Genomic DNA, 13,348 nt, shown 5'->3' on the forward strand with positions numbered 1-13,348 from the left:
TACAGGGGACAAACACATTCCCTGTTATTCGTTTTTGCTGTTCTTCTCAATTTGTAGCTCTGGGGGTAGAAGGTCAGGGCCGTGCTTTTATTAAGACAGTGTGTGGTTAATTACCACAGGCACTAGAGAATAATGATGTCGAAGGGCTGCTGGGCTGGTTTAGAGGCTCTGGACTTTACCAAGCTCTTAACTGAATACCTAATATACTACATCCTTTAGAGTTTTTTAAGACTACCAGTCAGGAGAGGTCAGAGGATCATGGGGTCTTAGGTCAGAGTACCATCTCATGGACAGAGGCATGCATTGTACACAGGAAGGTTAAATAGACATGTGGATTTCAACGAGTTAGTGTTAGACTAACACAAGTAGTTCCACACCCAGGAAGTCCCGACAAAACTGCTTCCTTTCCCTTTCTTAAAGAAACTAGGGTTTATTTGTCATGTTGTGCACATGTATTGTTATTTGACAGTTCTGAGGTGAACGTGGCCTCATTATTAACACACTCCATTCTGAGGCTGTGCTCACCAGGCAGATCCGACCGATGCGGGCCTGAGTCACGGGACTCTGGCCCATCTCAGCAGACGTCTCACGGAAGAAGAAGTAAAGCTTGTCGTCATTCCTCTCTGCGCTGTCAGGGATGAGCTGCACATGGACAAAGGACGGGTCTGGAAGAAGGAGAGAGAGAAGGAGTGCGAGAAGCTTAGGAGGAGATAAGTTTCACTGAACATCTGGTTAATATCATTTACAAACTGTCTGCATTTCGTGTTTAATAAAGGATTAGATTTTGTAAACATAAACATGATTAAACTTTTCAATAGTTTCGGCTCACATGTTGACAAATGGTACTTTCAAATCCTTGCCATCCCATGCATAAATTACAGCACAGTAGTCTTAATAGCATAGACAAGCTCTTGTATAAAACATATCTCGAGTGCCAAAGAAGCCATTTATTTATTTACCATTTAACCATCTGGAGTTATACTGGTCTGTACGCATGGCGGTCTGTTTCCCAGTACGGAAGATGGCAGAGTCTGTTCCCATGAAGTCAATGTAGACCCCAGCATAGAGTTCACCGTCTGAGAGAAAAGGGAAAGAGAGACGGATGGACAGAGGGAGAGAGAGAGAGAGAGAGAGAGAGAGAGAGAGAGAGAGAGACAGAGAGAGACAGAGAGACAGAGAGACAGAGAGAGAGAGAGAAACAGAGAGAGAGAGAGAGACAGAGAAACAGAGAGAGAGAGAGAGAGAGAGACAGAGACAGAGAGAGAGAGACAGAGAGAGAGAGAGAGAGAGACAGAGAGAGAGAGAGAGAGAGAGAGAGAGAGAGAGAGAGAGAGAGAGAGAGAGAGAGAGAGAGAGAGATTAAATCGGCTGAGCCAAATACTTTTGACTCTTTGATATAAAGCCAGCCACACCCTTGGCATGAAGGACTGAGGCTCTCCTTACGCAGAACCCCCCACCCCCAGAATTAAACCTTCAGTCCCTGGCAGGTCCATTGACAGGACCCTAGTGCCCAATACCTCAGGGCTTTCCATCCCCTACGTCCAGATACATATCTTTAGACTGTCATCATCACAGTGCCTGTGTAAAAGACATATTTAGCACATAGTGTGGACAAAGACAGATGAACAACACACATTATATTACACAATCATACATAAGGAAGATTGCACGGTTTGCCACTAACAAGGCCTTTTAAAGTTATGTACAGAGAAGGAGGACCATAGTCTTGTTAGTCAGTGGGGAGGCTGGGTGTTGGTCCTTCAGTTGCTGGTTGGGCCTCATATTGTTTTCTTTTGTTCTACTGTAGTATTGACTATGTTTTGTTTATTCCATGTGTAACGCTGTGTTGTTGTATGCGTCGAATTGCTATGCTTTATTTTGGCCAGGTCACAGTTGCAAAGGAGAACTTGTTCTCAACTAGCCTACCTGGCTAAATAAAGGTGAAATTTATATATATATTTTAAATATGACAGCAGGTGTCTCAGCATGCATTTGACAGCTACGGGGAGTTCTCAAGGGTGGGGTTATCAGGACAACAGGGGCTCAGGGCAAACGGAGCAACAACTAAACTACTTGTATGTACTAACTAGCAGTTAGTACAGGCAGTTTTGTAATACCTGTGGCAATCGAAAACGCCTAAACTGCCAAAACCTGACAAACCAGAGGCCACCTCACTAAGATCTAACTTTACCCTGCGAGAGAAACCGCATTGGCAGGCAACAATGGCGGGCATCGCCCGCCAATTTTGTCGTAATAGCTGAGTGATTCAAGACTTAATTTGCTAGAATGGATGCAAAACTGGACAACAACCACACTCTAGTTACTTCTCAAGGCGGATCGTCGACCTTGAAGCAGCTGCTGAAAATACCTGGGTCTAAACACTAGAAACGTCAAGCTGAAGAGAGACATTGAAATTGACATTGACAGCCTCCTACGGCCAAACGAGGCCGACGCTGGGCCAATTGTGCACCAATCAGAGCCGGATATGATGCTCTCTGGATTTGAACCAGGTACTGCAATGACACCTCTTGCACTGGGATGCAGTATCTTAGACCACTGCAACACTCCACTACCCTAATGGTGAGGGTAATGGACCTAGACGGGCGCAGTAGGAACCAGAGTGTGAGGATTGTGAATTTACCCGAAAAGACAGAAATGGACACACATCCCACTGCTTTTTTCTCCAAGTTCTTCGTGGAGGTCCTAGGGGAAGATGTTTTCCCCTCTCCTCCGGAGCTAGACAGGGCCCACCACAGCCTCATTCAGAAGCCTGGACCAGGCCAGAAGCCTCGTCCTGTCATTGTTTGCTTCCACCGTTACCAAACTAAGGACCGTGTGTTGTTGACTGCACGGGTGAAGGGGCCCCTGAAATACCATGGGCACACTGTACGCTTCTATGAGAACTACAGCCAATAATAGGAGGGCTGAGCTCAAAGATGCCATGTCCAAGCTCTACGAACGTGGCCTCCGACCCTCCCTCCTCTACCCTGCCCAGCTGAGAATCACCCAAAACGGAGAAGTGGTGTGGCTTTACTCTGCCCTGGAGTCCGACAGATTCATGGAACTTGCAGAAAAATCCACTGGGGAGTAGAAGACTTGGAAAACTATGGCCGAAAAAGTTTGCCCTGAGTTGCCACCGACTAGCTGGGCTACAACACTGGCTAGTTTGGCTGAGACTGGCTTTGCTAGCAAACCACACAACTTTTTGGAGACAAAGGTACGGGACCTTCAGTTCATTATTGTCTGTTTAAACTAATGGATGTAGGCCTTTCCCCGGCTAAAAAAAATATTGGTCGTCCAGGAGTCATCTATTCTTTCGACCAATCGATTGGTCAAAATGTTTCAATGTGTATTTTTCCATATATGTTTTAATCAAATCAACTATATGCACTGAGCTTGTCTGATGCTTTAAGCACACTGTTTGATGAAATAATTAAGACACAAATGACTAAAGGTAGTCCGACCGCAATTGATTTGATTGTGGCGGGCCGGGCTCAGACTTGCTGTGCTGTGTTAAACAAAATGAAAGGGGGTGACTGTGTGACAAGCACCCGTTATCTCTCCCTCCTCCCTACTGCAGCGACCACCACTGTCCCTTTTTGTCGTTAGCTGTAATCGTTCTAATTGTGCGTTGTGACAATGTCAAGCACTAAGTTGTAATCGTTCCCATATTAAGCACCTTTTATTTTGGCTAATCTACAGAGGTAAGAAAAGGTATGTGATCCCTTTGCAAATTACCTGGGCCCAGTCAGAGTCCTGACCTCAACCCGATTGAGATGCTGTGGCATGACCTCAAGAGAGCAGTTCACACCAGACATCCCAAGAATATTGCTGAACTGAAAAAGTTTTGTAAAGAGGAATGGTCCAAAATTCCTCCTGACCATTGTGCAGGTTTGATCCGCAACTACAGAAAACATTTGGTTGAGGTTATTTCTGCCAAAGGAGGATCAAGCAGTTATTGAATGCAAGGGTACACATACTTTTTACACCCTGCACTGTGAATGTTTACACGGTGTATTCAATAAAGACATGATCATTATTTGTGTGTTATTAGTTTAAGCAGACTGTGTTTGTCTATAGTTGTGACCTTGATGAAGATCAGATCAAATTTTATGACCAATTTATGCAGAAATCCAGGTATTTCCAAAGGGTTCACATACTTGAGTTTGATTGTTGTTGTTTTCCCCCTGTATTGGCCTGACTGACTATGACTATGTAGTTACATCCAATCGCTGTACCCACATGGCTAATAATACTCTTTCTTTTTGACAATACTCATTAATTGTGTGTTGTGATAATGCCATGTAAATCAGCCGATAATGACGCTGACCACCCCACTCACAACCTCACCTCACCAAACCTGTTGATTGATCTTTTTGGCGTCACCCCAGAAGAGTTGTGTTTTCCAAAAGTACAATGAGACACAAGAGCCTTTGCCTCCGTTCTGGCGCGACATGTTTTTGTTGTTGCCGAATTGGAAGGAGACTGCCCCACCCTCTCATTTGTGGTGGTTGAGAGACATTATGTTCTTTCTAAAGTTTAAAAGATCTGCTACACCATTTGCGGGCCTGTAGATATGTTTCACAGAACATAGCAGCCCCGAGTTGCATCTCTTGATAAAACCACTGTTGTCGTTACAGAGGAGGATGGCTTGGGTACCCACACCTTGCATTATGGCCAAAGTCTAGGTCCCCTTTATCATCTATTCAGTACTTATTTATCTAATGACCTAATTACCTCTTAATTACTATTATTTAGTTATTTATTTATTGAACACATCCCCCCCCCCCCCCCAATTGATTCTCTAATCATTATCTTTCTATCCATTTGTATTTCTTATTTTTCTTTAGTCAACTGACTGGTCAGGTTTTGGGGGAATTGGGGTTGCTCAATACATGGTCTAAATATGGGGTTGGGGGGTGTACCTGGCGATGGCAGGAGGGAGGATGGATGGTCTGTGGGTAGGGTGGAGGAAGAGTGGGCGTCGGGTAGAGTGGAGGGAGGGTGAACCGTGGGACTGAAGTGACAGCCAGGAAGTATCTTACTATTTTCCCGGTGGGTGGGAACTGGGGATGTGGGGTTGGGCTGGGATAGTGGGAAGGAAAGTCTTTTTATGGTCATCCACAATTTTTTCTTATTTTTTCACACATTCTATGACTACATTTGACCATTTGCAACCTTAAAAAATGTCCCAAACTATGACAATATATACTCAAATGTTTCTCCTGATTGGTATCAATAAAACATATTTAACTTCTTCGATATAGGGGGCGCTCTTTTAATTTTAGGATAAAAAAACGTTCCCGTTTTAAACAAGATATTTTGTTCACGAAAAGATGCTCGACTATGCATATAATTGACAGCTTTGGAAAGAAAACACTGACGTTTCCAAAACTGCAAAGATATTGTCTGTGAGTGCCACAGAACTAATGCTACAGGCGAAACCAATATGAAATTTCATACAGGAAATGCCCCAGATTTTGAATGCGCTGTGTTCCAATGTTTCCTTATATGGCTGTGAATGCGCCAGGACTGAGCCTACACTTTCTGTAGTTTCCCCAAGGTGTCTGCAGCATTGTGACGTATTTGTAGGCATATCATTGGAAGATTGACCATAAGAGACTACATTTACCAGGTGTCCGCTTGGTGTCCATCGAAATTATTGCGCAATCTCCAGCTGCATCCACTTTTCCATTTGGTTCAGAGGAGAAAGGCAACTGCCACGAATGATTTATCATCTAATAGATATGTGAAAAACACCTTGAGGATTGATTCTAAACAACGTTTGCCATGTTTCTGTCGATATTATGGAGTTAATTTGGAAAAAAGTTTGGCGTTGTAATGACTGAATTTTCATTTTTTTTTCTTAGCCAAACGTGATGAACATAACGGAGTGATTTCTCCTACACAAATAATATTTTTGGAAAAACTGAAAAACTGAACATTTGCTATCTAACTGAGAGTTTCCTCATTGAAAACATCTGAAGTTCTTCAAAGGTAAATTATTTTATTTGAATGCTTTTCTTGTTTTTGTGAAAATGTTGCCTGCTGAATGCTAGGTTTAATGCTATGCTAGCTATCAATACTCTTACACAACTGCTTGTGTAGCTATGGTTGAAAAGCATATTTTGAAAATCTGAGATGACAGTGTTGTTAACAAAAGGCTAAGCTTGCGAGCCAATATATTTATTTCATTTCATTTGCGATTTTCATGAATAGTTAACGTTGCGTTATGCTAATGAGCTTGAGGCTATGATTACGCTCCCGGATACGGGATTGCTCAACGCTAGACAAAGTAGTCTCCAGTTCTCAATTCCTGCCATCAGTCACCCATAGCTGATGCTAACTGGTGGAGATGGGGGGTGGGGCGGCTGGGTAATTGGTCTCAGAAGACAACAGTCCCTTGGTTTCCTGGTTCCGCCCCTGTCAGCTGGCAGTATTCTACACTGACAATTTATACTGACTATTGCACCCCACAGAGTCAGAATCAACTTACATTGTTGGCAACTGTGAGGTCTGGCCCTGGCTGACTGACCTTGAGTGACAGGCGGAGAACGCTCCACTACCTCATAAACACCAATATCATAAACATTACATCATGAAGTTACCAGAAACCAAACATGTTGCAAGGTGTCATGTGATTGCTCCTTGAACTTGGGCCAGGTAAGCAAATTATTGGATTTCTCATGAAGGTAAATGACCACAACAAATCATGTGAATATGTTCTTGGAAGTCATGAAACCACGATGGAAAGGATTGGCTTATTAAAACAGTGAACCCAGTGGTATGTGCCCAGACTGCCCACAGCTCTTTCAATCCTAACAAAGCAAAATGCCTTCGGATTTATCATGAGAGATGAGATGACCATTCCACTGTGATCTATCTCGTGGGAAATAGGCACAGAATGGAAAAGGACACTGTCTGGACATAACTTAGGCATTGAAACATTTTTTAAGTGTGCCAAAAACAAAATTGGCCATTAAGTTGAGGATAGAGGAGGTGGCCTTTTTTAGTAGTGGGAAATAAAAGGAGGCGTACACAGGGGACATGGCCTCAAGGTCCCTCAGAGTCACTGAGAGAGCCATGGGGACGAACGGGATGATCTGGACTGGACTGGGGACCTCTCCAGCCATTCTCCAGCCATGTGGCCGAGTGTAGATGATACTCACTGATCAAAGCTGAGACGCTGTTGAGCTTTGGGTCGTAGGAGCACTTTCCTTTCCCAGACTCCACTTTGCCCGGCTCCAAATGCCATATGTATTCCTGAAATAGAAAAATCATAAGAAAGAAGCGATACATTCATAGTGCTCTTCATCATGTCACAGTAATTCCCTAGTGGAGGGGAAATGAGGCAGTGCAATATGTTTCCAGTAGGTCCTCTGGGGCCTATAAGGCATTGTGGTTTCAGAGGATGAAACATAGAATAATAAGAGTTCCTTCATACAGAAAAAAATTCAATTCAACTCATCCATAGTGCACTAGAAGGACTGGGGGAATAATGCGTCAAAGGCTGTTCTTTCTGCACAGAAATGTCTCCTATGCCAAATGTCTCTCATCCCCTCTTGATTAGAACTGTTTATGTACCCCTACTGCTGCTGACACCTGCAATCCTGCTCAGTGAAAACACTTCCTGGATGGAGCCTGGATGACTGATGCTCATGACTCCTGGTATCTCTATACGCAGCACTGAAAGGTGATTGGCAGGTATTTGGATTTGCGGGTGGGACCAGCCAATGGCATGCAATGACATAGCCTTGCCACAAGCCAGAACAAACCAAATCCCCCAAACCATCGCTCTTCAATCGAGGAAGAAGGGGAGCAGAGACGAAGACATCTCTGTCCTTGTCCGTCAACAACCGAGCAGGAGAAAGTGAGGTGCCTGCCAAAGTTATTCTCCACTGGCTCCTACGTGCACCTTTATGAGACTCCCTCTCGCCTTTGTTTAAAATCAACCGCACATGTAAATCTGAAGGTGTTGGCAGCTCCCTGCAAGAGATGCCAGATGTTGACATGCACCAAGTCACCAACGGTTACATGTGCCAAGGGATATTCTCTGAACATGTTTTTAAACCTTTATGAAAGAGTTTACCCTACAGAGGATTAAGTGTTGCATGCAACACATTCAAAACATAAGGCTGAAAACATAATGGCCCTGTCGTTCAAAGGGTTAAGAGTTCCTTCCTGTCCTGCGAATGGTGGGAGAGCACAAACATTCAAGTTATGCTCAGCTATGTGGGTCTATTATTTCCTTTCTGCTTTAGTAGTTGGACACAGTCGGCTGGTGTTTGTCCTGAACCAACGGGGCTGCAGTGTGAGAGGGTCAGACATTAACCGTGTGAGACCTGTGAGAGGGGTTGGCCCGCATTCCTACAGAGGGAGGACGGGTGGGGGGGGTAAAGGAATGGAGGGTGGGGCATTCTGTGCCCTCTAAGACAAGTGACAAGACAATGTGAGGAGGAGAGGAAAGTTACTAATTTATCTATCACAAATGAAACATGTATATTTGATTGTGTACTGTATCAACATGTTCTGTGACCTTGTGTAGCAAATCACAAAATGCTGGGCTTCCATCTCTCTCATGCATAAGAAGCAGGCAACGCAAATACTGACAAATCAGTTCAACAAACACACACAGAGAGAGAATGAGAGAGAGAGAGAGAGAGAGAGAGCGCTCAGAAAGTGAGGCTTACACAAAAATGGACAGATGAACAACGAGAGCAACAGATAACACAAACATGATGGGTGAAACTTAAAATGGACAGGGTCTAGAGAAGAGATGCGGAGATAGGCGATCCACTTCACTAGACACCCAACAGAGTGGGACAATTCAACTGATAAAGACGGAAATGCTTCAAGACACAGAATGAGCACAGACAGAACTGAGGGGTCGGGAGACATGCACAGCCCTCCCCTACATGGAGACAGAGAGAGTGAGAGACAGAGGCATGGCATGTTGGCTGAGTCCCATAGTGGGTCTCCCCAGCCCATAAACGTAAGGCTCAGGGGCAGACAGGCAGGCAGGCAGGCAGACGTGCCCATGCTAGTGATGGGCACCTGACCCAGACCCACGTCCCACCTTTACTCCCAGTGTTTCGGACACGTCGTTTGGTTGGGCCGCGCGGCTAGCCCTCCCTCCGGTCTGGGGCATCTGCAGGTGCATGGCGGCCTAAAACAGGAGACAGCGACACATTCTAGATGTTACGCACCTGCAGTAGGTGGGACCTGACGTGAGCTCAGTAAGTCTGTAAACTGGTCTGGGACTGATGTGACTACATGACTGTTTCAATAATGTAATTTGGAAAGCCTGTGGGTAAAATGTGTGGATATCTTATTCTCTACATTCTCTGTGCAATGAATGCCTGTGTGGCTCAACTTCACCAGATGGTGTGAAAATCATCAATATTAGTTCTGTACCATGTGGTTGAGTCAATACAGTCTCTCACAGTATGGTACATACATTAAATCCTGGCCTGAGCCACCGCCAAGAACCAACATTTGGCTTTTAAGACAATACTAGCGATCATAGCCCCGTGTAGGCTAATATATATCCTTTAGGTATTTAGAAAGGAAATTATCTACAACTGAGTGAATAGTACGTGTCTGAATAACGTCTGAAAAAGAAAGAATGATGGTATCTGGCAAGCTGATAACAATATATCTGGACGTCTTCAGCTACAAATGTCAAAGCAGGTTCCTGACGTGTGAGAATCAGTGTGTGTGTGTGTGTGTGTGTGTGTGTGTGTGTGTGTGTGTGTGTGTGTATACATCTACATGAGACAATGAGCACAGTAGATTTCTGGCATTGAGCAGCATTTCGCCTTCTCCTGGCTTCCTGTCTGGAAAAGCTGTGTGTATGGTGGTGTACCATTTCACATCTCTGCTCCCATACTTAACTCCAGACCAGCAGAGAGAGAGAGAGAGGGGACTCATGGGAAGAGTCTGACCTGTCTGTTTAATATGAAGGGGAAAATAAAAGCCATCTCATTAATGTACTATAACTAGAACATTCCACTGGCACCCCATAACGGGAGCTCTCAACTTCTCATATGGTGAGGACTGGAGGCTGAGGGAGCATAGCGGGAGCAGGCCAACTGAGAATCACACAGGGCTTCTAGAGCTATGAGTGGATGGACGGATGGATGGATGGATAGATGTAGGGATGGATGCCCTTTGTTAGTAACGGTCATATGGATCCACATGAAATAGCAGAGGGGTAAAGTACTCCATGGTGGTGATGCCTGGCTCTACGAAACTCAAGACCTCCATAAAGAGTGAGAATTAACATTCAGCGTCGTAACAGTAAAGGTGAGAAGTAACGCTGGGGATGACAGTTGTGAAGACTGAGACTCCAATGGCTGCTTAGGCCTGGGGCTGGAGATGAAGCAGTGGAGATTGAGGGGTGTAGAGGATGGTGAAGGTAGGAATGAAGGTAGGATGGTGAGAGATAGAGAGAGAGAGACAAAGGGAGAGAGAGAGACAGAGAGAGAGAGAGGCTGTGGGATGGAGAGTAAATGTGGAGATTTTTCATTTGGCTGGTGATTTTAATCCAGGGAAACTGAAATCCGCTTTACCAAATTTTTACCAGCATGTCTCCTGTGCAATGAAACGCATACAAGGCCCTCCCTCGCCCTCCCTTTGGCAACTCTTATCAGGAAGTACCAGTGACGTGCTCAATATGGAAATGGTCTGATGAAGTGGATGCTAAACTACAGGACTGTTTCAGAAGCACAGACTTAGAATATGTTCCGGGATTCATCTGATAACATTGAGGAGTTTACCACATCAGTCACTGGCTTCATTAATAAGTGCATTGACGAGGTCGTCCCCACAGTGACTGTACATATCCCAACCAGAAGCCATGGATTACAGCAGTGGTTCCCAAACTAGAGATCGCGACCCAATGTGGTGTCACCTGATATGAAAATGGGGTCACGGGTGAATTTCCAAAATCTACCCCCAAAAAATACATATGTATTAAAGTATTGTCTTTGTATCTAAAAATCATTGTAATGTGGCTAACCTTAAAAATCAAAATCAAAATTATTCAAATCTAAAAGACTAAATGTCACACCCTGATCTGTTTCACCTGTCCTTGTGATTGTCTCCACCCCCTCCAGATGTCGCTTATTTTCCCTGGTGTATTTATCCCTGTGTTTCCTGTCTCTCTGTGCCAGTTCGTCTTGTATGTTCAAGTCAACCAGCGTGTTTTCCCGTGCTCCTGCTTTTCTATTCTCTTCTACTAGTCCTCCCAGTTTTGACCTTTGCTTGTTTTTCTGGACTCCATTCACACCTGCCTGACCATTCTGCCTGCCCTGACCTCGAGCCTGCCTGCCATTCTGTACCTCTAGAACTCTGAACTGGTTTTGACCTTTTGCCTGTCTTCGACCATTCTCTTGCCTACTCTTTTTGGATTGTTAATAAACATCTTGGACTCTAACCATCTGCCTCTTGTGTCTGCATCTGGGTCTCGCCTTGTGCCTTTATAGGAAAAGGCCGCACTTGTTGCACTTGAATCATTCCCATGGTGAATGGCTAGGCCAGCTATGCTATGAAGCCACACACGATTGCAGAGACGTTGATATTACCGGATGCAATTGATATGGTGAAAACAATGTGTGCAGAGGCACAGAAACTCACATCAATATCATTCTGAGAACACTGTTAAACACATAATTTACGCTATTGCAATCAAGAGGAAACTGACTGAACAACTCAAACTCCACAGCTTATGCTCTCCAAATGGACGTTAGCTGCGAGGGCCGAGATGCCCATGCATTTGTATTTACTATGGATCTCCATTAGCTGCTGCCAAAGAGGCACCTGCTCTTCCTGGGGTCCAACAAAATTAAGGCAGTTTATACAATTTTAAAAACATTACAATACATTCCCAGATTTCACAACACACTGTGTGCCCTCGGGCCTCTACTCCACCACTCGACCTCTAGTATGCATGGGTGTCCGAGCTGTATGCCAGTAGTTTAGACAGACAGCTCGGTGCATTCAACATGTCAATACCTCTCATAAATAAAAGTAGTGATGAAGTCCAATCTATTCCTCCACTATAAACCAGAAGAGAATGACATGCATATTATTAATATTAGCTCCCTGTGTACATTCAAGGGCCAGCTGTGCTGCCGTGTTCTGAGCCAATTGCAATTTTCCTAATCCTTTTTTTGTGGCACCTGACCACACAACTGAACAGAAGTCAAGGTGCGACAAAACTAGGGCCTGTAGGACCTGCCTTGTTGATAGTGTTGTTAAGAAGGCAGAGCATCGCTTTATTATAGACATACTTCTCCCCATCTTAGCTACTACTGCATCAATATGTTTTGATCATAACTGTTTACAATCTAGGGTTACTCCAAGCAGTTTAGTCATCTCAACTTGCTCAATTTCCACATTATTTATTACAAGATTTAGTTGAGGTTAAGGGTTTAGTGAGTGTTTTGTTCCAAATACAATGCTTTTAGTTTTCGAAATATTTAGGGATAACTTATTACGTGCCACCCAACTGCAGCTCTTTGTGTGTTGCAGTCATTTCAGTCACTGTCGTAGCTGACATGAATAGTGTTGAGTCATCCGCATACATAGACAAACTGGCTTTACTCAAAGTTAGTGGCATGTTGTTAGTAAAAATTGAAAAAAGCAAGGGGCCTAAACAGCTACCTTGGGGAATTCCTGGTTCTGACTGGATTATATTTGAGAGGCTTCTATTAAAGAACACCCTCTGTGTTCTGTTAGACAAATAACTCTATATCCACATTATCGCAGGGGGTGTAAAGCCATAACACACGTTTTTCCAGCAGCAGACTATGATCGATAATGTCAAAAGCTACACTGAAGTCTAACAAGACATCCCCCACAATCCTTTTATCCTCAATTTCTCTCCGCCAACCATCAGTTATTTGTGTATGTGCTGTGCCTGTTGAGTGTCCTTCCCTAAGGACACTCAACAGTGCCTCTAAGTTGACTGTGCCTTTAAACAGCTTGAAAATTCCAGAAAATTAAGTCACGGCTCTAGAAGCTTCTGAAAGTCTTATTGATATCACTTGAGTCAATTGGAGGTGTACTTGTGGATGTATTTCAAGGCCTACCTTCAAACTCAGTGCCTCTTTGCTTGACTACGTGGGAAAATCAAAAGAAATCAGCCTGATTTTGTAGACCTTCACAAGTCTTTCGGAGCAATGTCTGGCTGCGTGGTCCCATGACGACGCAGCCGTCATACCGCTCAGGAAGGAGATGTGTTCTGTCTCCTAGAGATGAACGTACTTTGGTGCTAAAAGTACAAATGAATCCCAGAACAACAGCAAAGGACCTTGTGAAGATGCTGGAGAACACAAGTATCTAT

The 13,348-nt window shown here is 44.2% G+C and overlaps 1 protein-coding gene across 2 annotated transcripts in view; it reads right to left on the reverse strand.

Annotated features, from left to right (window-relative positions):
- Positions 1-13,348, reverse strand: part of LOC135542152 (semaphorin-3F-like) — a 94,854-nt gene that overhangs the window by 16,573 nt on the left and 64,933 nt on the right. Inside the window, exons 6-9 of one of the 2 annotated variants that reach the window (XM_064968861.1) lie at positions 9,077-9,166; positions 7,170-7,263; positions 960-1,076; positions 526-665 (exon numbers count right to left, since the gene is read on the reverse strand). In XM_064968861.1, the coding sequence (XP_064824933.1) occupies positions 526-665; positions 960-1,076; positions 7,170-7,263; positions 9,077-9,166 (441 nt within the window). The remainder of the gene's footprint in view (positions 1-525; positions 666-959; positions 1,077-7,169; positions 7,264-9,076; positions 9,167-13,348) is intronic. The other variant, XM_064968862.1, reaches the window with a different exon arrangement.

The sequence above is a fragment of the Oncorhynchus masou genome, chromosome 6, assembly GCF_036934945.1.
Source record: "Oncorhynchus masou masou isolate Uvic2021 chromosome 6, UVic_Omas_1.1, whole genome shotgun sequence".
NCBI classification, from domain to species: domain Eukaryota; kingdom Metazoa; phylum Chordata; class Actinopteri; order Salmoniformes; family Salmonidae; genus Oncorhynchus; species Oncorhynchus masou.